Source organism: Periophthalmus magnuspinnatus, chromosome 9 (genome assembly GCF_009829125.3).
Source record: "Periophthalmus magnuspinnatus isolate fPerMag1 chromosome 9, fPerMag1.2.pri, whole genome shotgun sequence".
Classification (NCBI taxonomy): Eukaryota; Metazoa; Chordata; class Actinopteri; order Gobiiformes; family Gobiidae; genus Periophthalmus; species Periophthalmus magnuspinnatus.
Window position 1 is genome coordinate 15,458,412 of NC_047134.1, and position 24,911 is coordinate 15,483,322.

The 24,911-nt window shown below is 39.9% G+C and overlaps 2 protein-coding genes across 2 annotated transcripts in view; one reads left to right on the plus strand and one right to left on the minus strand.

Annotated features, from left to right (window-relative positions):
- Window positions 1-13,410, plus strand: part of rimbp2b (RIMS binding protein 2b) — a 60,739-nt gene extending 47,329 nt beyond the window's left edge. The window contains 18 exon segments of the mRNA XM_055224400.1: window positions 19-128; window positions 210-1,076; window positions 3,291-3,442; window positions 3,781-4,296; window positions 4,298-4,320; window positions 4,322-4,442; window positions 4,535-4,627; window positions 4,630-4,680; window positions 4,788-4,949; window positions 7,642-7,747; window positions 8,178-8,303; window positions 9,462-9,631; window positions 9,705-9,873; window positions 9,956-10,018; window positions 10,146-10,249; window positions 10,985-11,056; window positions 11,273-11,407; window positions 12,199-13,410. Of these exon segments, the coding sequence (XP_055080375.1) occupies window positions 19-128; window positions 210-1,076; window positions 3,291-3,442; window positions 3,781-4,296; window positions 4,298-4,320; window positions 4,322-4,442; window positions 4,535-4,627; window positions 4,630-4,680; window positions 4,788-4,949; window positions 7,642-7,747; window positions 8,178-8,303; window positions 9,462-9,631; window positions 9,705-9,873; window positions 9,956-10,018; window positions 10,146-10,249; window positions 10,985-11,056; window positions 11,273-11,407; window positions 12,199-12,225 (3,067 nt within the window). The 3' untranslated portion in view covers window positions 12,226-13,410.
- A 1,696-nt stretch (window positions 13,411-15,106) lies between these two features.
- Window positions 15,107-20,063, minus strand: piwil1 (piwi-like RNA-mediated gene silencing 1). Its single transcript, XM_055224047.1, is given in 20 exon segments — window positions 15,107-15,259; window positions 15,332-15,479; window positions 15,646-15,771; window positions 15,851-16,004; window positions 16,077-16,147; window positions 16,253-16,356; window positions 16,693-16,893; window positions 16,977-17,049; window positions 17,126-17,313; window positions 17,387-17,501; window positions 17,591-17,714; window positions 17,785-17,914; window positions 17,988-18,096; window positions 18,166-18,363; window positions 18,449-18,529; window positions 18,631-18,752; window positions 18,952-19,166; window positions 19,246-19,374; window positions 19,797-19,896; window positions 19,980-20,063. Coding segments are annotated over 20 exon segments (2,574 nt in total). The 5' UTR covers window positions 20,049-20,063; the 3' UTR covers window positions 15,107-15,142.
- Window positions 20,064-24,911: the final 4,848 nt, after the last annotated feature.

Below are 24,911 nucleotides of genomic sequence, written 5' to 3' on the forward strand. Positions count from 1 at the left end.
ATGATTTTGCTCTCACAGCTATAATCCCTATGATGGGCCCAATGAACACCCTGAAGCTGAGCTCCCCCTGGTGGCAGGGAAGTACCTCTACGTGTATGGGACTATGGATGAGGATGGCTTTTATGAAGGTGTGTTACAGCAGTTTCATACAGCCTGTTATTGTTTTAAATATGATGGTCATTCAAATGATCTTTTCCTTTCTGCCTTAGGAGAGCTGCTGGATGGACGGCGGGGCCTTGTTCCTTCTAATTTTGTGGATTTTGTCCAAGACGAAGGGAAAACATCCGTCAAACAAAGGGACACAACAACAAAAGAACCTGGCTACCTCAACCACAGTAGCCTGGGACCTCAGAGACTGGGCACGCTGACAGGAACAGGAACGAGCAGCCTGCTGTCTGATAGTAAATTAGACTGTCTAAGCACCAGCAGCCTGAGCATGGATCTCTTAGGCTCCACTAGCAATGGCACAGGAACCTTGGATGTTAACATAGATGAGGTTGGTGAAGACATTGTGCCTTATCCCCGCCGCATCAATCTGATTAAACAATTGGCCAAGAGTGTTATTATTGGTTGGGACCCCCCAGTGGTCCCTCCAGGTTGGGGCTCCATCAGTGGCTACAATGTCTTGATAGATAAGGAGGTACGAATGAGTGTGCCATATGGGGGAAGGACAAAGTCTCTTATTGAAAAGCTCAACTTAGCCACCAATACGTACCGGATCTCGGTCCAGACCATCACGGAGCGGGGGCTGTCAGATGAGCTGCGCTGCACCCTCCTGGTGGGGAAGGATGTGGTAGTGGCCCCCTATTACCTGCGCGTGGACAGTATAACACAGGTGTCGGCTGAGCTATCGTGGATGCCCAGCAATAGCAACTACAGTCACACCATCTTCCTCAATGGAGCAGAGTACGACATGGTGAAGGCGGGTGGCTATAGGTACAAATTTCTCAACCTGAAACCTATGACAGTTTACAAGGTGAAAGTCGTGGCGCAGCCGCATCAGGTGCCTTGGCAGCTTCCATTGGATCAAAGGGACAAAAGGGAAATTTCTGTGGAATTCTGCACTCAGTCTGCAGGTCAGTCTTATTTAACTAATTTTTTGAAGATATATTGCCCTTATCACATGCTGTGTAAAATGTAGTCTCTAAACATATTGGAAAGACAGCCGCCAGCCAACATTTATATCCAGACAGTCAGCCAATTTATCTCCTAAACATTACCTAGCATTTAAATAGAATTTATTTACTTGAAAAATGCCAACCATTTCTACTTTCCCTTGCCTCTTTGCCAGTGTGTTTAGAGAGACACCCCACAAACAGCAACACAACACAAAACATTTAAGGCTATAAAAAATATTGTGTTGGAAGGCTTTGAAGCATGCTCTATGCTTGCTATGTCAGTTTATTTTTATCATCAATATAATTGTTTAATAAGATGGTGTAAAGCAGGGGTGCTCAGACTTTTTCAGTATGTGAGCTACTTTTAATATGATCGTGTCTGAAAGATCTACCACCTAATACAAAAATGTTAAACATATTTATTTGTAAATGTATTATGAATTCTTACATGTACAGTGCATTTTCATGTACTTTGCACAACGTCATGACATAATACTGCACAACACAAATGAACTTCCTACATGTTCATAATGACTTGAATGATGATTACTGCTCTGACTTGCACTGAATAGAATCAGTGATTGATGCATAGTTCGGGCAGTAGTTTCTGACAACCAGCCAGGAGTAAAATTGCATTTTTCGTTTGAAAGCGATAACAGAGCTAATCATGTTGATTACGGTTTTGTCTTTTTTTATAGCCATAAAAATCATGTTAAACGAAGTAACAGAATTTACTGCATTTTTTCACACAACTACTTCTATTTTACACATCCATCCGTATTTTTTATTTTACGCATCGAATAAATGAGTGAAAATCCCCGCAGCCCCCGCGCTCTCATTCGTCACCTTCGAGGGACAACAGAGGCAGATTACTGTAATGATGGTAAAATATTGAGAGCCCCATGTCTCCGCTTTGAGACGGCATTTGAATTTACATGAGCGCACGACTGGTTGCGGAGTTACGCTGCTGGAAAGTCCGCAACCGCGCTCTATCAGCGACGATAGGATCCGGCGCTATAGGGTTAAGCTAACTCGTGCTTGTTTATACGTGTGCAGCGCCCATGATGTGACCTAGGGTCAGGTGTAATCTGACTGGTTGTCCTGTATATTAGTCATGTGACTGGATGGATGACGGATCTACCCAAAATGCCTTCACGATCGACTGGTAATGAACACCCCTGGTGTAAAGCATTTCATATTTTTTAATTGTATGTGTTGTAGTGTGAAAGAGAAAGACAAAGGGGCATGAATTGACTTTTTGCAGACAGTGAAACAAGCTGATGGTTAATTTAATGATCTATCTATTGAACATGTAAATTAGAGGCGACTGGAATAATCAGTGTTGGTGGCAGGCAGACAACTCTTGTCAATAAAACAGGGACTGTGTGTAGAAGAACTATATTAGTCTTCTTCTTGGAAGCAACTTCATTAGCAGATAATAATGCAACATTTCAATTACAGGGTTGGGTTACAGGGGCAATGTGTTGTTTTCCATATTATATCTAAATAGCTAATTTATTTTATTTCAATGCTTTCCTTATATTAAAGACATCCTTGTTTATTTCATTTTCCTGCCCCATGTACTGGCTGTAGTATAAATGTGATTAAGATCCTGATGTGGATCTTCAGACTCACAGTTGCATGCTGCAGCTTGGAGATAGTGCTGACTGCATCTGCTGCCTGACTGTGTGTCTGCAGGGGGCACAGCACTGCACAGATGGGTATGTTGTTTAATAGGCAGAGTCCCACTCACAGTGAGTGTGTCAAAGAATATTAGAAGTGTGATTTTTGGTGTTTGGTCTAGGCTCTAATTGCACCTAAGTAATAGCACAATAGACATAGCCACTCATGCAGCAAATAATGCACATTTTCAGAAACATTGAAACTCCCTGCATGTAGTACTTTTTATGTATATTTTCCAAGATATCTTTGTAGTTGTGTATTTCCTCTCTGCAAAGTCTCTTGTTTTACTGCCATTTGTAATTTACGCCCACAGCAGAGGAATATCCCCATTTCATAACTCTAGTCGGGTTATTAAATGGATGGAGTGTATAGTGTAGTACTGAGGTCAGCACTATATTTTCTACTAAATCAAGCAGCAGAAATGGTGTGGGCAGAGCTCAGCTTTTTTGTTTCCTCTCCTAATACAGTGCTTGGATGTGTTCTCTCCAGGGCCCCCGCTCCCACCGCAGGAGGTACAGGTCCTGTGTGGTCAAACGCCCGGGGTCCTGCAAGTCAGATGGAAGCCCCCTCCACTGACGCCTTCAGGAACCTCTAATGGGGCCAGTGTAATTGGCTATGCAGTGTGCACAAAGGGACAAAAGGTAAATATGTTCTGACAAAATACATCAAATGAAATATATTCTTAACAGCAGTAGTCTTCAGCAATAGTCAGTGCTGTGCATCTTATCAGAGTAGCCCTCTGTTGCCATCTTCTGGTGAGTTTTTATAGTGCTTAGTCTATAATAAAGTTATTAGGGATAGTGGATTACTTTTCACTAAGTCCTCTCGGTTGGCCTGGGAATGCTTGGGGTCCCACTGGATAACCAGAAGAAAATGGATGGATTACTTTCAATGTTCGGAGTGTATTATATATGTAGCATGACATATGTATTTTGTAAAAATGTCATATTTTGTTGTGTTTATTCATTATGTGTTGTAGATTGCAGAAGTCCTGTACCCAACAGCAGACTATGTAACAGTGGAATTAAACAGGCTTCATTGTTTGGAGGCCCGAGAAGTTATTGTAAGGACATTATCGACACAAGGAGAGTCTCAAGACTCTTCGGTGGCCATAATCCCACACAATTTGTTAGGCTCTCCACACCTATCACGTCGAAACATTGCACCACCCCACCCAATGCCCCAAACGCAGACACCCCCTGTGCACTCCCAGACTCACCCCCCTTATCCTTCTACATACCCTCCAAACCACCCTCAGCCTCATGTGCAGCCGGTACCACGTGGCCAGCCTCACACTCTGCCACATGCAGCACCGCACACACAGCCTGTACGACACCCTCACCCCCAGCCACACTACCAGCGCCATGCTGTACCCACATCAAAACCCTTACTAAGTGCCAGAGAGCCAGAAACCAAAGAGCACGATGTTGGCTTACGACCTAGTCAGCCCTGGGAGCGCTGCCCCTCTCCTCTGCCCACAATGCGCGGACACAAACCTGGAGCCCCCGCACTTCCACTCGCAACCGCTCACCATCTCCACAGCGAATCCTGCCTCAGCCTCAGGGAGTCCCCATCCCAAACACCATCGCTAAGGCCATGGCCAGGGAAGCCGCCCAGAGGGTCTTTGCTGAAGGAAACCGGGTTATGGTGGCTAAAATAAGTCATTATAAACATAGTATATGATGTATAGTTAATTATGATTGTTTTTTTTTGTTTTTTTTTACTGTGTACAGGTTGAAAAGAGGAACATCTTTAGTGAGCGTGGTATGCATCCTGTTAACTCTGATGAGGAGGAGGATGGTTATGACTCTCCTCATGGCAAGAAGGAGAGGAAGCATCTGTAGATGAATTTCTCAGAGGCTCTGAGTTGGGGAGGCAGGTAATGTGAAGTTACGTTCCACACAATGTTTCTGAAGTCACATTACTAGATATACTATTGTTCATTTTCTCATTCATTTCTTCATTTTAATTTTTATTATTATCCAGCATCATCATCACCACTACAGCCACAATGATGAGTACTACACAGAAAGCAGCCGGGGCTCTGACCTGTCTGACATCATGGAGGAAGATGAGGAAGAGCTGTACTCAGAGATGCAGTTGGAGGAGGGTCGCAGACGCAGCATTAACTCTCACAACACTCTCAAGGTACCCTCACACTTGGTTTACACCTTTAGAAAGCCACACTGGGAGGAAAACCAAATTGAAGAAGGGGGGGCAGTGTCCTTTTGAGCTAAATCAGACCTCCACCAGAGCATGCTCCATCATCCTGCCCAGTATTTATGCACACATTTAAGGTTGAGCCCCTAAAATGGCTGTGTGTAACTAATGAAGCAACATGTGTGAAGACAAGTCAATAATTTAGTCACCTAATGAGCCTGCTCACTTGTCGTTTCTAATGTTGTCTTTTGTTTAGAGCATAGCATTATAGTGGGTCATGGCATATCAAATGCATATGGGAATCTCATTTAAGTGAGTACTTAAATGGAAGTATTTATTTTTTGTTCCTGTCTGCCATGTTCTGTTATTTTTTTGTTGTAAATGTAAATGTTGTCACTCTTATATAACTGGATAGTACTTTGGTTTGTGTGTGTGGATGCATAAGTGAATGGACAAGACAGTCTGCCTGATTAGGGCTTTGTTGCTACTGTGTTCACTGTGGTCTGTCCATCGCTATATGTGCTCACATTGATTAGGGTTTTGTACAGTAAATTTAGCCTTTCATTAACAAATGTTTTACAATTTTAATTGTACTTGATTTACAGTTTAAGTATGTGTTTGTGAATTGTGCAGACATTAACACAATAGGTTTGCACAAAAAAAACAACATTTTGAGCATACTTAAAATGGTGTATACTGTTGCAAGCGCTTGTCTTTGACTATGTTGTTGATCCTTCCGATGCTTTTACACTGTTTTTTTCCAGCCATGTGGCATTGTCTTTCATCAAATATTTCTTACCTTTTTACATTTTCTCTTATTATTTCACATTTTACTTTACTTTCTGCTTTACTTAAGTTTGTTATTTTAGCCTTTACAGATTCCTGCTTAGAGCATGCCATTTCCCCCTCATTGAATGAGACTGCATGTCTTACTACATTGCCACAAATAACTAATTCTGTCTTTATTTTGTCTTCCCTCCCCATTTATTCTATTTGCATACTGTGTTGTTCCTTCAACTTTTCAACCCCCTCAAAACTGAATCTTGAACTTAACTTGAACTGAAATTGTGAACTGTGAAAATGTGGATCTTTGAATGTTGCTCTACTGAAGGCATATTACAAGCGTCAGGATTTAGCTGAGGAGCGAGACTGCTGGGACCTTCAGAGGGAGGTGGTCAAACAAAAGTCACTCCGCAGCAAACGTTTGCACAGTATCCCCGAAGTTGCCGAGGAGGAGTCGGACAGTGTGGACAGCATGGGTCAGCACCTGAGCTTTGAGGAGAGTGGTAGACCGGGAACACCGCACACTCAGAGGAGGCTGTATCCTCAGGATGGCCTCATGCACAATCATTTAGCCCCCAGCAAAAGTTCCCGGCTTCTACAGCGGCAGCGCTCCTCACCCCGCTATGGTGACAGCCGCTACGGCTACCCAGAGGATGGGAGCTTGGGTCGTATGAACCGACAGAACACAAAGAGTCCAGACAGTGGGTTAGACTGTGGGAGTGAGGAGGAAGGCTCTCTGGGACGCAGCCATCGAGTATACTATGCTCACGGCAGCCCCATGAGAGGGCCCGTGCGTATCATCCACTGTGAAGGTCCTGTGGAGAGACGTGCACTGCTATGGGGCCGCAAAAGGACCTCTGACGCGCCAGTGCAGTGTGGAAGAGGAGTTCTGTGATGGGCCAGGGTCCACAGCCAAGGCAGTTCACACAGGGGACTTTAGGAACAGGGAACATTATGGCCCTCGGGAAACTGGAGTCTTCCCACACAGAGAGGCTAGGCTCCAGTCTATGCCCAGGCACAACCGGGACCAGCCGCTGGTGTGTGAATCCGACTTTCTGCTGTACATTCCATCAGCAAACAGCCATCCTGTTTTCTGAATGTTGTTATATTTTCTTTATAAATAAGCACCCTTTTGTTGGCATTCTCTTTATTTAATGACAAAGTGTCACATGTTCACAGTCGGTCTGAGTTGATGTTTACTTTGTCTCAGTTACTTTGCTTGTATTTCATTATGTCAAGTGGATTTGAAATGAGGAGTTTTAGTTACCTAAAGGCCATTTAACTACGTTTTGACTTCTCATGTCTCTGAGGGGAATGGGTCCATCAAAAGAGCAGCAGATATTCAGTGCATGGGAAAGCTTGTGTTCTGCCTTTCACTGTCCTGCTCATCAATCCCATTACCACATCTCCCTTTGCTTTGCTTTTAACATATTAAACATTAAACTATTAACTTTGTAGTTTATGGGTGGTGTCAAGTTTTCTACAGACAGGGCTGAAGCTTTGACAAATGTATCCACCTTTCACTCTTTCAATCATCTCAGGGTTTTTTTCAGTCCCATTTCTTAGTCATTACTCATTATTTCACCGTCTCTTGCTTTCATTATTTGGATTATGAAAAGAAATGACATGCCTAGAACAAAACAAACTAAGAAAATGGTCTTTAGTTCAAAACAAACTCGAACACTTGTTATTGTGTTGAGGGCTGGTTTCATTGTTTGATCAGTTAATGGGTTTCTTTATCAATGTTTGTCTATTATTTGGTCTCCCTAAGGACAAATGGACAGTCATTTGCTCTTACGGTTTTAAGTTCTTTTAACAGGATTAATTTGTGAGATTTATTTTTACTTTGACATTTTACTCAAATAATGTTGTAACATCTCATCTTTTTTCCCCAAAGATTGTCAACTCACCAACACATGGAAACTCTGACCGCCTGGATCCCTCAGGGAGGAGAGCGGTCCACATCGGTACCCCCCCTCAGCGACGCCCCATCCCGTCTATTGGTTAGTGAGGTCACATCCTGAGGATAAGTGTCCTGCCAGCAGCTCTGATGTTTGTGCAGAAATACCTTGTGTGTTTCCCTTTTCCCATGTGAGCCAAGCTGTACATCTCTCCATAGCTTTAAGAAACACCTTTTATGGGGTGTTTGTCCAACTCATTTTCATGAGTGTGAATTGTTTAGAAAACCTATCCCAGAATTTTTTTTTTTTTTAATAATCGTGTGTGTGTTTATTATTGAATTAAACCTTGCAACAATGCAAGCATTGCTGTTTTACAACCTCTGACTTCAGAAAAACCTGTTGCCTTGTGCATCCAGCCCCTTCAGGGCAACTCCATCACCTCTAGTGTGATAATGCTAAACAGGGCCATGGGATAGAGCTGAGTGTTTGTCTAAGGGATCTGACATAATGCTGTGATTGGTGTCTTCTGTAGAGATCACCATGGACAGTAACAGTGAGGGGAGTGAGGGGAACCTCTCACCTGGCAAGGAGGATGTTAACTATGGCAGTGTAGCTCGGCGCAGGATATGGCCACCTATGTCCTCAGAGGATCAATATGGTATGTAGTGCAGCCTCTCCAAAAAGATAATGCATCATTGATAAGAGCTGAGTCAAAGTCAAACACATGCGGTAATATCATCCATGAATGGTGGTCATAGTTTGTTATTGGATTTAGCTTTAGATGAGACAAGCTGACAGGGGAATGCCAGACTGCCCACTTTTCCCATTGGAGAATGAAAACCCTTCCTTGTATGTACACCTCTAATCCTAAACCAACCCACCCACTCCTCTACTCACCCTTCATGTCCAGGTCCCTCAGCACCCAGCTGTCCCTCTTTTTTACCCTAGTCCCTTTTTGGGCCAGTCTGTTCATTTATTTTTGCATGCAGTTTATCAGATACCTTCAGTTGTGTTACTTAGTTGCACATGCATTAAAGACACCATCTTCATATGCATTACAGTAAATTAGATTAATTAAAGATTCTTGCCATTGAAACGTAATTCATGGAAATAAATAAAAAGCATGAGGTTCATGCCGCCCCGCTCACTGCCCCTGAGATCCATAATCACAAACAACTGGAGAATTTATGTTTATGCCATCATTAATTTTATGTTGCAAAAAACACCTGCAGTACATTGGAATAACCCATTATGTTTCATTAGAAGAACTTGCATGCCTACATCCACTGAGTGAAACAGCAATGAACCTAGTGCTGTGTTGATCTGACTGTATTCCTGAATCTTGCAATGTGCACCCAGTTCTTGTCTTTGCACTCATCAATCAGCTAGACATGTTTTTGTTTGTGTTGTTCAGTCTGTGATGTTCAGTGTCTGTCAAATCAGAGAGCAGAGATGTGTGAACAAAGAAACCCACAAAACTGTGAACTATTTATGTTTGATGCATGTTATTTGGCAATTTGAATAAAACCTTACAATTAATAAAAAAAAATATATATATATATATATATATATATATAAATATATAAATATAAATATATATATATAAATATAAATATAAATATATATATATATATATATATATATATATATATATATATATATATATATATATATATAGTTCTTTTTCACACATGCAATGTGCATTACCAAGTTTCCCCCGTCAGCTTTACCAGACACCATGTCCTCCCATTACTTTTGGGTCCTTTGTGGCTCTGTAAAGCTCTTAGTTGTAGCAGAGGCCTCCTCTTTGTTTCAGATAGTTATGGTGGACGCAGGCACAGCCGGGGACATCGTTCTTATGGGGAGGAGATGGGTGAACTGACGCGAGTGTTTGTAGCTCTGTTTGACTATGATCCAATGTCCATGTCACCCAACCCTGATGCTGCTGATGAAGAGTTGCCTTTCAAAGAGGGTCAAATCATTAAGGTGACATAACATTATGGATAGTAACAGACTGTTTTGTTTGTGCATGTTGTAATTTGCTTGTTTTACATTGTAGGTGTTTGGAAATAAAGACAAGGATGGCTTCTACCGAGCTCAAATTCGGGACAGAGTTGGTGTAATACCATGTAACATGGTTTCAGAGATTCAGACAGAAGATGATGAAATGATGGGCCAGCTGCTCAAACAGGGCTTCCTTCCACTTAACACTCCTGTGGAGAAATTAGGTGAGCCATATTTGTATTGCTGCTTTTCTGACTATCCTTCCTGCTTCTTCAACTGCTGTCTCTGCTTTTCTCTGTTGTGAAGTGAACTGTGACCGTTTCAGAGATGGCCGCTCAATAAATCGCAGGTCCAGAAGGTCCAAGAGAGGTCTGTGTAGAGTAGATGCTCTTCTCCATCTTCATCATACTGTGTTAAATAATTTCTTCGTGCTTTGTTATTGCTACAGATGACTATGTCTAAACATTTCTGTAATGTTTGTTTTTCATGGCTTCAGAGAGATACAGACGAAGTGGTCGGCCATATCCCATGTCAACCCGAAGAATGGTAGCCCTCTATGACTACGACCCAAGAGAGAGCTCACCTAATGTTGATGTGGAGGTACCAGCTTAAGCACTCTTGCACGCTCAGCTGTTAACATTGTCTTATCACTGTCTACTATCACCATGGGTTTGTTTATCACATACATAAGCTCTGTTTAACTAAGAGCTGCTGTGTACAGGAGAACTTTATTCAGTATAGAGGTTTGAAATTTTTTTCCATGGTGTTTTCTGGCCATGTTTTTGATTTTACTCACTGTCACCTTTCTATTGGCACTGCCATCGCCTCAGTATGAGCACCACAGACTGAATGAGGAGGTGAGTGTGGGGAGGAGGGTCTACCACTTTTCTGTGTCTGTTTCCTCCCCATGTTGCAGTGCAAAGGAGGAGGTAGGCTTCAGATGAAGGGTCTAGCCTTAGGTCCCTTTTGGGCACCAGTATAGCCCCTCATGTATTGCCTAAGGCAGCATTCTGACTCCTCAGTTTGGTCTTTGTGTCCCCTACATGGGTAATGTCTGTTTTGTGTTTCCACAACAACCCAAATGGAGACCTGTGTGTGCTCTTCAGTCTTCAAAGTTCTGATGCATTTTCCGTTGCAGCAGTCAATGCAACCGTGTGATTAGTCTGACTCATATTCAAGATGCATCACATTTATTTGGAGAAGGAACTTCAGTCTTGAAAGCATACTGCACCCCTTAAAATTGATGTGTTTAATCCTGACCTGTTTGAACACTAATTGAGAACTAATATAGTGCCATAGTCATTGTTCAATAAGAATGTCAATCTTTTTTTACAGGCTGAACTGACTTTTTGTGCAGGAGACGTCATAACAGTTTTTGGTGAAATAGACGAAGATGGTTTTTACTACGTAAGTTTATTTAAAAAGGTTAACATTTTGAGTTAGGGTTTTAGGGTTATCACTGATTAGCTGTTTTCAGCTCAGGAGGACAAGAATAATTCAAATTATTGTTTCATTTATTTTGCAAGCAGCATATTTTACTTGATAAGAGTTAATATTTTGTATGTATTTGTTCGATAATACTGTAAAAAGCTTGCAGTACATCTGCTTTTCTGTACTCTGCAGGGTGAACTTAATGGACACAAAGGACTTGTTCCTTCCAACTTTCTAGAAGAAGTGCCTGATGATGTAGAGGTTTTTCTCACTGACTCACCATCTCGTTACCCCCCAGACACTCCAGCTCGGATAAAGACCAAAAGGGTACATGCTCCTTCGCAGTACTAGCCCTCTCATCCATTCTCAGTCCCCTCTATCTCTTCCAGTCTCGTGTCTGTGCGTGTGTCTCATTGATTCAAGTCTGGTGGGTTTTTTGGTGGAGCATTTTACTGTAAATATATAGATGTTTAAAAAGATCTTTAAAGAAATACTTGAGATATTTTATTTGCCATGTTTACTGCTGTGAGGGGGAGAACTTGTGAACTGAATGGATGGATCATTCATAATGCATTCTCAGTTAGTCCATTTCTCCAGTGACTTTTTACCTGTTACTGTCCTGAAATCAGCAGTCAATCCTTTTTGCACATGCATACTTTGCATTCAGCCAGATGCTTTATGAATATATTGTTTAATCTGGAATTATTTATAATAGAGTAAATAGTTTTGTTCTTCTGATAGACAAACCATATGGAATATTCTCAGCATGTCTTATAGATGCATGGTTTCTTGAAGATTTTATAAAAAGATAAGTGCAAAATAGTTGAACTTTTGTATCAGCTCCAGAACGCCTTGTTTGTAAATCTTTTTCTTGTAAAGTAGCACGTAAGGTCACATAACATGTCACTGTCAGAGAAAGCTATAATTTCCTAAATGTAAATATATCATATATGTTATTTTTGTGTCTAACTATGAATGACACAATTGTTTCAAAATTGCAAGGTCATTTGATGTTACTTGTTGTCTTTTTTTACCATTGTCATTGCGCAAACTATTAATATGCCATCACCATATTTTGTTTGTTTTTATTTCTTTTCCTCACCTGCTTGGCAAAACAGAAGAAGAGTGTTCATTTCACACCTTAAAGGCTCTATTTCCTTCACGTAAGTGAGCAACTGAGGATACCTCTATAACACTCCCCTCGTCTAATGCAGGTGCCCCTTACATTTCTAGTATACACCATGTACATTACATTCCTTTTGCACTGTTTAGATAAGTCTAACTCCCACTGTCTGCTGATAGACTAATCTAACCCTAGCCAATGCATTAGACAAGAAGTACGGTATCTTCAGTTGTTTCTCTGAGTGTTGTATATGACAATGTCCGTCCCCTACAATGAGTCTCTTCCTGTAACTCATGGGTTGCTGAAAGGCTGCAGGTGCACATACATTTAACCACTTTCTTTAAAGGTGAATTTAGATTTACAGTAATTGTAGTGCTTTAGCAAGGTGCAATTTCTGTTTGACAAATTGTTTCAAAGTATAAAAGGTTAAAGTTCAATTGTGAAGAAACTTGTAATTGGCATTATGAGCGTATATATGTCGTAAACATTTTGCACATTCTTTTTTAAATTGCAACGTGCAATGTATGGCCTTTTAGCTCATGATTACAGAAACAAATAGTGACATGTAGTTTCTCTATATCTCAGATGTCTGTTTAATACAAATACATAATAACAGGTATTTAGTAAAGTAAAGAAAAGTGAATGTGATAACTATGTCCTAATTGTCACAATATGCAAATGTACCAGTTTTTGTGAGAGGAACTGCATTGTCTTTGATAGCCATTGTTGGGAAATGTGGTTACCCTAGATGTGAAAAGTTAGTCCAAACATGCTTCAACTCTGTGGTTTGTGTAGTGTCACCTGTGGTAGCTTCATGACCCCTACTTAACTTCTGGAGCGAGGGAGGGGGGAGATTTAATTGCTATAGCCCATAATGACGGACAGGACTGTGGAGGAGGGGAGTGGTTGCTTCAGGTGTTAAATTATTGACTTTTTAATACACATCAATTGTCCCTTACGGGTTTCCCCATCAGGTGCCCAATGGAAAAATCTGCTCTGCTTCCACTGTCTGCCCACCACTTCCCCGGGCCTGGCTCTGCCCGGCGGCACTTCGAAACAAGGAAAACAGCACTGCTCAAAAAGGGAAGGACCTAATGCATAGACTTGCACTTGTAAAATAAGTCTGATATTCTAGAGTATAGATAGGGATACAAATTCTTCATTTATTTTTAAAGTGCAATCTAAGAATATAAAATATTATTGTAAATCTGCTGTATATTGAAATCACTTGTATTTGTTAAGTTATAAAGTCATTTTCTGAAACAAAACATTTGTTGGTCCCAATGCCTCGGTATCTGCCAGTGCAGTAATTTAGTATAGCAGATAATTTCCAAGAATGTCAAAAAAAATAAAATGAAAAAAATTCAATAAACATTTTCAATAAATAAATCAGTCTGAGGTCAGTATGCTACACAGTACCTCTGAACCCGTGGGGGCATTTTAGTAAGACTTAAATGGGCACACAAGTATGCATACTAATATTACTTGGCTGACACAATGTGGAGTGTACTGTGACAAATCAAAATGAAAGACTCTCCCTCTGCCCCCTTTTCAAGGAAAGCAAATGTCAGGCACAGAGAACAAGCACATTGTACTTACAGGGTTTCTGCAGGCAGAATCAACCTTTGATGTCCAGTTGACTGGAAATGCCTAGCAGATCCAACCTTCATGTATTTGCCTTATAATTGCACAAAGGTTTAAATCTTGTCCTGTAATGTGCAGCTTCATGTCTGCTCTTCTGTCACGTGTCATAGCTAAACGTTCCTTCACTACTCTTAACTGTGATGTGCAGGGAATTAAACTTATAGGACTGGGTCGAATGCCGATAAAGCACTTTAAGTGGATCGTCCTATACTGATATCACACTTATCCTAATTCATGGCATACTACAGTATAGTATAATAGGAAATGTAATGAAATCTATATGGAAACAAAGGTCACATTAACATTTTAAAATTAGCTAAAGACAAAGCTACCTCTATATTCTGTATGGCCAAATCTAATCTGGTTATTTAGCCTGGATATGGTCTATAATTGTTGCATTTTTGTGATGGATACAAGTACTGTATATCTATAAAATTCACCTTACTGTAGAGTAGTGAATGTATGATAAACTGAAGGCCAATGTATTAGAAAGTTACCCAAAGGGATTGTCCTGATGTCAGTCTTGTGATTGTTAAGTGTCAACCCTACACTTCTGTTTAAACCATCTGTTTATTTTTTTTAATAACAGAGTTGAACTGAAACTGCCAAATGGAATGTATGCAAACATTCTGTAATATTTCCTGTACATTTCTCAGCTGCCTAGCCATGTTATCTAATGACAAACTCAGCATTTTTCCTAAAGACCAACCCTATCCTCATTGTTTTTGTTCAAGTGACTGTTGCTCTTTTTGTACTTTGTCCATTTGTAAAATTGTTTTTAAATGTTTATACTTGATTTTCAAACTGCCTTTTTTCTACATTAACTTTATAATCAAACAGTGCAAGCTTCCCCCCATGGTGTCTTTAAGACCATATTGTTTAAGAGTCTGCTATTGTGTGCTAGCTTTATGATATAAAAATTCAGCCTATATTACTGGTTACACATTGTGTGGGTGTGCATGTGCAATATTTTCTAAAGAAAATTATGAATAAATTTGCTATTTTGTAGTCTTGAGTCTCAACTTGTTTGCCATTGTTTACCATTTAATATGAACACTATATAGCATCAACACTGCTTATGATCCAGCAGTTAACATGTGACAAAAACATTTAAATTAAATTCACGACTGCAAGTAAATTTGTTACAAATGATCAATTGTTTAAAACAGCTTCTCACATTAAAATTAAACATTAATAAGAAAAAAATGGTCTAGTCATGTCTTATGTCTAATAAAACTTCAGGACATCAGGACGTTAGGAACATGTAAAACAAACCAAGAATGCAGTCTAGTGATCTACAAGTAGAACAACAGGTTGCCAAGTTTGACATTGGGCTCCCTGTGAATGCTCTGTCCCACAAGGAAGGCCAACTTATGAGCATACTGGCATGGAGCTGGCACTCTGATGATTCCCTACAAAAACAAACATTTAAAAACAAGTCTATCCTTTTCAAACAAACCGAGGCATACAATGTATTTACACACCTGCCAGTTGTAGTACATGTGGCACAACTTGTAGGTGAGGCGCTGCATGTGGTCAGGCTTCAGTCCACTAGTGTCATACACAACATTGTAATGGGTTGGGGAGACACTTCCTTGACGGACAGCTTGGCTCACAATGTAGAAGTCATACCTGTCAGTGTGCATTATAATTAGAATTACTAATTCAAATAAATATTGATTAGTAATTCTTAGACTTTCCAAAGCAATTAGCTTATTTAGTATTTGTTTTAATACAAACTGAAACAGTTTATACGCATTAGTAGTACTAGACAACCAGCTTCAGTTTTTCCACTCACCACTCTGGGCGGGTGACATCAGAGTCAACAACTGTGCCCGGTGGAGGGTTTGACACTTTACCATTGATGTGCGCAAAGAATCTGCTGCTTATGCGCTTCTTCACTACCACCACACTGATCTTTGGCCTGGAACAGATGAACAGAAAATACTGAAAAAACTGGAGACATTTTTGTTGTTAAAATGCAAATATAAATTTAAATATACGTGTAGTCCTGGCCCATAGATTTGATCGCCTCCATGATCTGTGTGACTTCATAGTTGACGACACTGTGGAGCTGGCCATCTCCTACCCCATCTCGGTACAGAATAATACGAGAGGGCAGACAATGGTTGAACTTCAGGTATTCTTTCAAAGCACCTAGGATTAAAGCAGATGTTTATATTATTTCCCATTACTAATGCAGTTCTAATATTCATCATCACCATTTACCACAAAGGCACTTCTTGAGCTCATCCATGATCTCCTGACCTCTGTGCTGCAAGACACAGTTCGAGTACCACCTATAAAAAGATGGTCAAGTTTTTGGTTTCATCCACACAAACTTTAACCTAAAACTATATAATATGAAAATAAAAAGGTCACCTAGAAGTTAGAAGTAAACACACCTGCTCATGCTCTGGTTCAGACTGGCCACTAAAGCACCAATTGACCTTTTTCCCGCTGTGGTGTCATGATAGCAATCAATGCCCACAATCATCAGCTGCTTAAGCTAGAAACATAGGAGACAGAAATGAAAAGGTAACTCAATTGTTGTTTTGTATGCAGGTTGTACTGGAATTTTACATCCCCTGCAGTTAATTGTTGACATTTCTCTGTGATTATGGCATCACCCAACTATTTGTCCTTCTTACATTATCTGTTTTCTTGGTCAACTCTCCTCACAGAAGCAGCCTGCTACGCACTTCTGATTTGTTCTTAACTCCCATTGAAACTTCCTTGTGTGGAAGCATAGTCAGGCTTAAACAGCCAATACTAAACGTGCAGTGTTGAGTATTAGAAGTCAATTTGTTGGCCTTTTAACACATCTAGAAAGCTTGAGCCTTACAGGAATCTCCACGCTCCACAGTTCTCCTCCCATCTTGCAGGCCATCTGAAGTGCAATCTTGGTGGCCACAGACATCAGCCCCTGCGGTTTGCTCAGGGTGCGACCCATCACGCACTGGCTGGGTGTGGGGCAGTCCACACAGAGGTATTTCTTAACTGTGTCATACCTGTCTGCTCTGTTGCTGGAGAGAACCACAACAACCTAAAGAAATGAACACATTACTATATAGATAGGAACACTCACACCAAGTTGACTTCAATGGCTGACATAATTTCAGCAATTACCATTTGTACTTGTGGAGTCACATTCTGCTGTAGGGCTCGGAGCAGAGATTCTTGATGATCCTCATATTCAATCCTGGCAAGTAAAAGCAATGGTTAAAACCAACTTAATAACATCAGAAAATAAAAAATTAATCTGCCAAGTAACTCACATCACAGCACGCTGAACACGAATACCTAGTGGACCAGAGACTTTCCCAAGACTTTGCAGAAGTGCCTGGGCTTCATTGCTGTTGCGTCGTGTGAAAAACAACAACCAGTTGGAAAGTGGAGGAGAGCTTATCAGAGGTATTCCACGCATCTCTTTGGCCCAGTCAGCTGACCAAGGCTCATACTCGTACTATGGGGACACCATGTGTGATCACATAATCCAAGTATTCTTCAGAAATGCACAATAGAAATATAATCTATACCGATCTCTGTCCCTGGAACATCCTCTCTACAGGAAGCACCCTGCCATTCAGCTGGATGAGTTGTTTGTCAAAGCTGAGGCCCCACTTGTCCATCTCTGACTGTGCTTCATCATTTCTTAAATTAAAAGGGAAATCCATTAAATTAGATCACTATACACACCAACACTTTATTTAGATTTTTATGCAAATGGAAAGGCTTATCGCTTACTTCTGTACACTCATAATAAATCTGTTGAGGGCGTTTTTTGTCTGTCTTCAGGGTTCAGTCTCGTGTGTGCACTCAAGTCTTTCATGATGCTGAAATCTGCTCTCATCTTGTCAGTCAGTCCTGCAAAAGAATGCACTAACAATTATAATAGTTTGGTACATTACAGTGCCCTACAATATTAAATGATGACCTGTGAGGTAGCAAAGTTCTGGGACCAACATGGCTGGTCCAGGAGGAGGGCCTCCACTAGGACCCATCCTCTTCTTTACATTGCTGACAAGCATCACTTGATTGCCATCAAGGATGTTTATACCATATTGCTGTAAGAGACGAGTGAAAGTGTTATAATGCCGCATTTGTGTCATAATTGTAATCGCCAAATGTGACACCTACATTATTGTAGTAGTTCCTGAAAGAAATCTCAGTGTCTCCCTTCATGAAAGTGTTGTTGGGTGTGCGATCCCATGCTATGTCATCAACCCTGTAGGTTTTGTTATTATACCTAAACACACACCCCAAAGACAAATGTTGAATCTTCAACACAAAGCATCCTACACATTCAACACCTTACTTTGTGAGGACGATCAGACCAACAAGCTCTTTGGTACAGATGTCTGGGAAACGATGAGCAGGACAGTGCTGCTTGAGATTGGTCATGAAATCAAGCACAGTCTCACTACGAAGAACCCTGTGGCACACATCAGTGCCCAGCATGATGCCAGACTCAAATGGCAAGATAGTGGTAGTGTAACCAGTCCATATGTTCAACCTAAAACATGGCAGTAGAACATATGGTCATAAACAAAGCATCATATGACCACAATGTTAAAACTATTTTGAATGAAAATATGTACTTGTGCCTTGGAATGTCAAGAGCATCATTTGGGTTGTAGTAGTTTCTTCCAATCTGTTGCATCTTTAGCAGTTTCAAAATCCTGTGTAAAAATACAGAATAAAATAAAACATATGCTTATCTTTTAGTGGGTGCAGGGTGTGTAAAACAGCAATTTAAGAGGCTTATTGTGCGCACCATTACCTTCGAAAAATGATGTTGTAAAACTGGATACACACAGGTGAGACTGGTGGCAGCTCATTGGTCAGTGTCACAGTTATTTGAACATTTTCTCCATTCCTGGTCTCACTGTAGAGCACAGTCTCCTACACGCATTACAGGTAAGAGCAATTAGTTTAAATGTAATAATGTACATGGAAAATCAAGCCATCAATGTATACAAGGCCCTGTGCAGTACGCTTTTATGCTATATTAAGATGTTACATAAAACATTTACTTTACTAGTTAGTAGTGGTTCATTCATTACCAACAACACGCATCTTGCCTCTTATTAATATATTATACCTTGCTGTGCAGCCTGTGAGGCAGAAAAAGTATTGCTCCATCAAAACTTCTGGCTGAGCCTAGGATTTCCTCATGCTGGAAGAGAAGTGCATATCTGAGGCGCCGAGACTCCATTGGAGGATTGAAGCCCACGTGGTACTGATATAAAACCCATTGAGGCCGGGACAGGATACGGAAATAGTTTGCAGAGAGCAGAATGGCCCGTCCAGATGTTCCTGTTGGTAATTGGAGGAAAAAGTGATAATTTAATCGTGGCTTTCCTGAAAAAGCATTACTTACAGAAAAACTACAGACCAGATTTGGAATCTCTGACGTGCTCCATGGCCTGCCTGGTGTTGATTCCAGCATCATTGAAATCTCGACGATGGCCGCCACGCTCACCAATCTTCACTTGTTGAAATCCCGCTGAAATCTGCAGGAGATCTAAAAATACCAAGCAAGTCAGACGAAATTCTAACCTTAACTGACAAGTTAAGGTACACAAGACGACTTTAATAGACTTCCTTTTTTGAGCATGTAATAGTAAATATTTGACTATATTTTATATTTACAGTAAAAGCCATACCCGTTTTTGGGACACCCAACAATTCAATCAAATTAACATGATATATGGAGTGAGTCTTTTTAATTTGAAACATAGGTAGCAAGTCAAACCAATGCAGCCAATAATAAATCGGATGCAGGTGGTCTGCTCCCATTTGTTAAATAATTGCAGTAAATTCATGTGACAGATTTCTCCACAGAAAGAAGACTTCTGACACATTATTTCACAAAATCTTGCCCCATTCCCAAAATATATTTTAGGTTCATATTCATACCTTAAAATAGTTGAAGAATTGTATTACCTCCTTCAGTAAAGGGGCCTGGAGTAGTTTTTTGCCTTCCTCTGCCAACCTTTGCTTCAGCTTGCGGGTCCTCAATGGGGCCAGGCTCATCGGGCTTCTCCTTAAAATTGTCACGGTTATGTAGTACGTAAATAGAGTGATTTTAACAGCTAAATTGAAAATGTTGAAAGTTGAGACACTTACAGGCCCAGGAGCAGGCGTTTCCCGACTGCGGGCCCTTCCTCGTGATCTTGCCCTCCCTCGGCCGGTCATGGCTGGACACTATTGCTTAACTCTATACTGAAAATCACGATTAATTGATTAAAAACTTGCACCATTTGCTTTACAAGTCTGTCATAAACATGGACTGTTTCATCAAAATATAGCTTTTTTTTAATTGTTGCACTACTAGCATGTGATGACTAGCTAAACTCACCCACACGTGGCATGAGCTAGGCTAATCATAGGCAAGTTTATGTCCTACTTTATAATAACTTCATAATATTTAATACTAGGCATTTATTTAGCAGTTTTCGCTACCCCAGCTTACATTTGTTTGAAAAAAAAAACAATTTAAGTAAAGTGCCTAAGTAAAGTTAAGTGCCTAACAAAATTATTTAAAGCATGTAAGATAATTATTTAAAATATGTATGAGTACATTAAAAACATTAAAACATAATATTTTCTGATATATACGTACAGTTTACAGCAACAGGAAGACTGAATTTGTGCCAGATTGAATTTTTGCACGTGGTAGTTAGAGAAAGTCCTGACGTCACGGACCGTAGACCTGAGAAAATTCTTCCGCTGAAAACTTTGATAAACGCGGTAATTTCAAGCTTCTGACTGTGGCTTATTTGAGTATATGAATAAACTATAAAGATATAAGACAAAAAACGAATAATAGTGATCGATAACCTCAAAAAGAACGCAAAACCGCTCTGTTCGGGACTATCTTTTTGATCGCATTGATTAAACAATTACAGGGGCATAAATGTGCATGTCGTTGAAACATAAGCCTTTAGAGGGAGCTAGAGATGCAGTTTTCTTCTCGGTTTACTAGTATGCGTCTCTAAAGTGGAGATGGGTTTCATGAAGAAGCTTTATATATTTATTTTTGCTTTATTGTTTGACTATTTTTTATTGCTGCTCTTGTACTTCACTTTGCTCTCCATTGTAGGATGAATTCAGCTTTTCATCTCCATGTGTCCAATATTAATTTTCATGCCTGTCTGAGGTTCAAAATAGGTTCAAAATAGGCCTGTGATAACCTGCTCTGTCCACTAGGAGGCCGCTGGAGCTTTTGTTGTGGTGCCTCCATCTGTACCATAACCATAGAAGTGTTTCTCATATTGTTTGTAAAACACCTATGTGGTAAAACATAAATAAATAATAGTAAACTGGTAAAAGGCTTTAGTCTAGTCTGCTCAATATGCATGTCGCAAAAGATCATGAAGGCTATTTGTTGTTTGCTACGTTTGCTAGACGTACGTTATACATGTTCTTGAGTTCTTGAGGTTTTTAATCTAAAAATCAATTTTTTGCCCTTTTGCCTTGTTCGCAGGAAGTCCTCAGAAAGCCATTTGGAAGGCATAATCAAAAAGAGACAGACGTTAAACAGACATTAAAATTGAATTGTTCAGATTACTTTATTCAACCCAAAAGTTGCTCACATCAAGAAAATGTTGATATAGATTATATCACGGAAGAATTTACTTAAGGTCTATATGTAATAATACCTATTGAAATGACCTAGCCCCACATAGTCTTAAATCTTATGCTTTGGGATAATCCATATTTTCCAAGCCAAAGTTGAAACAAAGTCTTGCAGATATTTTAACATAGTCTTCAAAAATACTTTTTTGATGCAACAGAGTGGAAAAATAACAGAAACCCGTAAAATGTGAAAAGTTGGCCCGCTGAGCTGCACAAGTATGAGAAAGGTGCACCCTGTGAGGGATGTTGATGAATGCACTTCAGGCTTCAAGCTTGGCTTGCAGCCTCCAACAGTGACTTCCACATTTGTGCTAATCAAACACTATGAGATACCAAGACCTAAAACCCATCAAACGAAACCTACAACAAACTTACTGCGTCAGTGTGATTGAAATATTATGTTCTAATTGGCTCTACTTTTGTACAACACAAAACGTGTTTAACGTACAACACTGATTTTCAATGTATCCTATGGCACTGTAAACCAACATGAGTCTCAAATGCAAAACCAGATCAATGGTCATGCCTTCCAAACCAGCAATGAGAACACAACCCAACAGCTGAATGTTATGCAAACCCAGTCCAGGTCTACCAAACACAATTCAAAAATGGGGAGAGTCACATAAAGTGTGGACATTGAAATCAACCTTTTTATCTCATGGGTCTGTATTTTCTTTCATCTCATAAGGGCATTGAAGTTGAAATCTCTCATGTATGTTTTGATGAACAAATCACTAAATCAATCAGTGACTATTCAAAAGAATGTATAGTCATTATAAGATCTTCCTGTGATTTTGACAGTCAAGGACACTTTCTATTCAAGTTTGTTGTATTAGAATTTGGCAGCTCCCTGCTCATTCAATAACAAAAGCCGTCTTTGGCTGGAGGCCTTGACTTGTTCAAGATTAGTAGGGAATAAAGACTTAGGAAATGGGAGTAAGCATGACTTAATAAGACAACAAAATTACAAAAAGAAGCTTTTTGAGATTTAAATTTAAATATTGTGACTTTGGGGGACAGAAAAGTTTATTATGACAAATGATTTTCAGCTGAAGGAAGTGCTTTCTCCAAGCACAGCACATAAAACAGCGTCCTGCTCACTCATTCACTATTGATTTTCTGCTAATCATTTCTTTACTGTTTATACTTATAATATTTATGCATGTGTGCTTTGCACCAATAGTAATGCTACCTACCCTGTTCACAAAGTGCCTTAGTTTATTCACCATTACATTATTTGTGTAGAATTTTACTGGAGTTGATGCAGTAAAGCAGCTCAGAATCTAATAAGTTCAATGTGGGAATAAAGCAGAGGGGAGTGAGCATCAAAGGCAGCCATGCACAGCATGACTGGCATTGGCCTGAACTCCCAACCTAGGACACTCAGCAGGCTCTTCAGCTACCGGCCCCTTTGGACCAGTCCTGGGCAGTAATTAAAACCACCATTCCCACTGTATGCTATCTCATTAACTATAGAACCTAAGGCTTTCATCTCTGCTTGCACAAAAATATCACTGCTCCAAACAGGAAAGATAGCATACGGCACATCCACATCTTTGAGGAGGAGTTCATGTAAAGTTTTCAAGTTTAAAGGGAATATATCCTCACTAATCAATCAGCATAGTGCACAAGTTAAACTGCTGTTTTGACAAGGACATATAGGTTGTTATGATGTATAAATGAGTGACAGTATGTAACGGTGAATGGCTTCGTGATGTAATGTGCTTAGAGTGCCCCGAAGGTGGAAAATCACTATATAAATTTGACAATTTACAATTTAGGAGTAAGTAGCACACATTAATATGTTTCTTGTGTGTGTGTGTGCGTGTGTGTGTGTGTTTTTAGCTCTTTTCTTGGCCTGAAAACACTGTGATCTTTCAGTGGCATAAGGGCAGGGGCAAACTGAGGACAATCTAATCTTTGTCAACATCCTGCCTTTTGCAATTCTTTGTTTGTAAGCCTTGATGCCACAGAAATCCATTATAAAGCGAGTCACCAGTCGTTTCCTCCGCAGTGACATTATGAGTCAGTTGAAATTAAAACCCTACCACAAGCTGGTTCTGGGCCAAATTCAGGCTAACTCACTATCTCTCTCCCTCTCTGTTTCTTTGAGTTGCCTTTGATGTTAGCGGGGGGGCTTTAGCTCTCACACTGATGGTAACAAATGATACTTTAAGCGATTTTTTTTTTTAACGGCAAGTTTAATGAAAGATTAATGGGTTTGATATTTTCCCTTGTTTATATTAATTTTTTTTTTTGTTAGATACAGTCCTTGAAACCTGTTAAAAGATCCTTAATAATGCTTTTGGAGACATATCAAACAATGATGAGAAAGAAAGGTCGCTTTGTCTTCTAGGGATCTCCTGCTCTACTTTAGATATCTTAATTTTGTGTGACTCATTATTGGAAAAAACAGTTTACAGTTTGTCTATCGACACCATCATCTACTGGAAATTTAATTGGACTGAACCATAGAGGCACAACAACATTACACATAGTTGTTAAATTGCTCTGTTTCTACCTCCTTAGAAATGCATGTGACCTAAAGAATTGGTTCTGTGTTCTATAAGTTGTGATTTATGCTTCGTCCATGTTTTAGAGTGCCACCCACAGCAGCAGAAATTATCCTGTCAGGTTCAGATGAGGTGAGGACCAGACATGCCCCATCACCTAAGCTCTGCAGTTCTGCCAGCCCCCTCACTTGTCCAATTTGTATACAGCTGCAATTTTCTCCTGTCTAATCTCCCTGAAGCTGGTGCTACCAACATATTTTAGTGACAACAAGCACGTCAGAGGCCTACTGCCAAGCTTCAGTCAATTGTTTTCCATTACCAGACACTGTAAGGTTATGAAGAATGTATGTATGAAAGTGAATCAGATGAATTTGTGTTGACAGATGAAGTTTGACTTGTGGTAATTTCTCTTTGGTCTATGGATGACTTATGCTGACACCAGAACCTCATAGAGTTTTTAGACAGAGGTTTACTTTGCAACATGTTGACAACATTATAAAGATAACAAAGTATCCTGGCACACAAAACTAAAAGTGAAAGTACTCAAAAGTCAAATATAAATGGCAAGTAAAGGCCTATGCTCTTCCCTTTAGCAAGAGTAAAAACAACTTACTGCTCCCTCTCACTGTATTTTTACTTCTACTATTAAAGAATTAGAGGTTTATATTCCTTTTTCTTAGACAATCAAAGTTATCCTTTTAAGTTGAGATGTAAATACATTATAAGATACTGAAACGAGCAGTAACAGACTGACAAAACAAGTCTGTCATATTTTTGTTATCTGATATTGTTGTTATATCAACAAAGAAATTCATTCATACAGCAGTGGTGATGGTAAAACAAGTGAAATGTTATGCCAAAGAGCACAATGCCAGTTGAAATGTTGGGAAATAGGTTAAGTTAATGT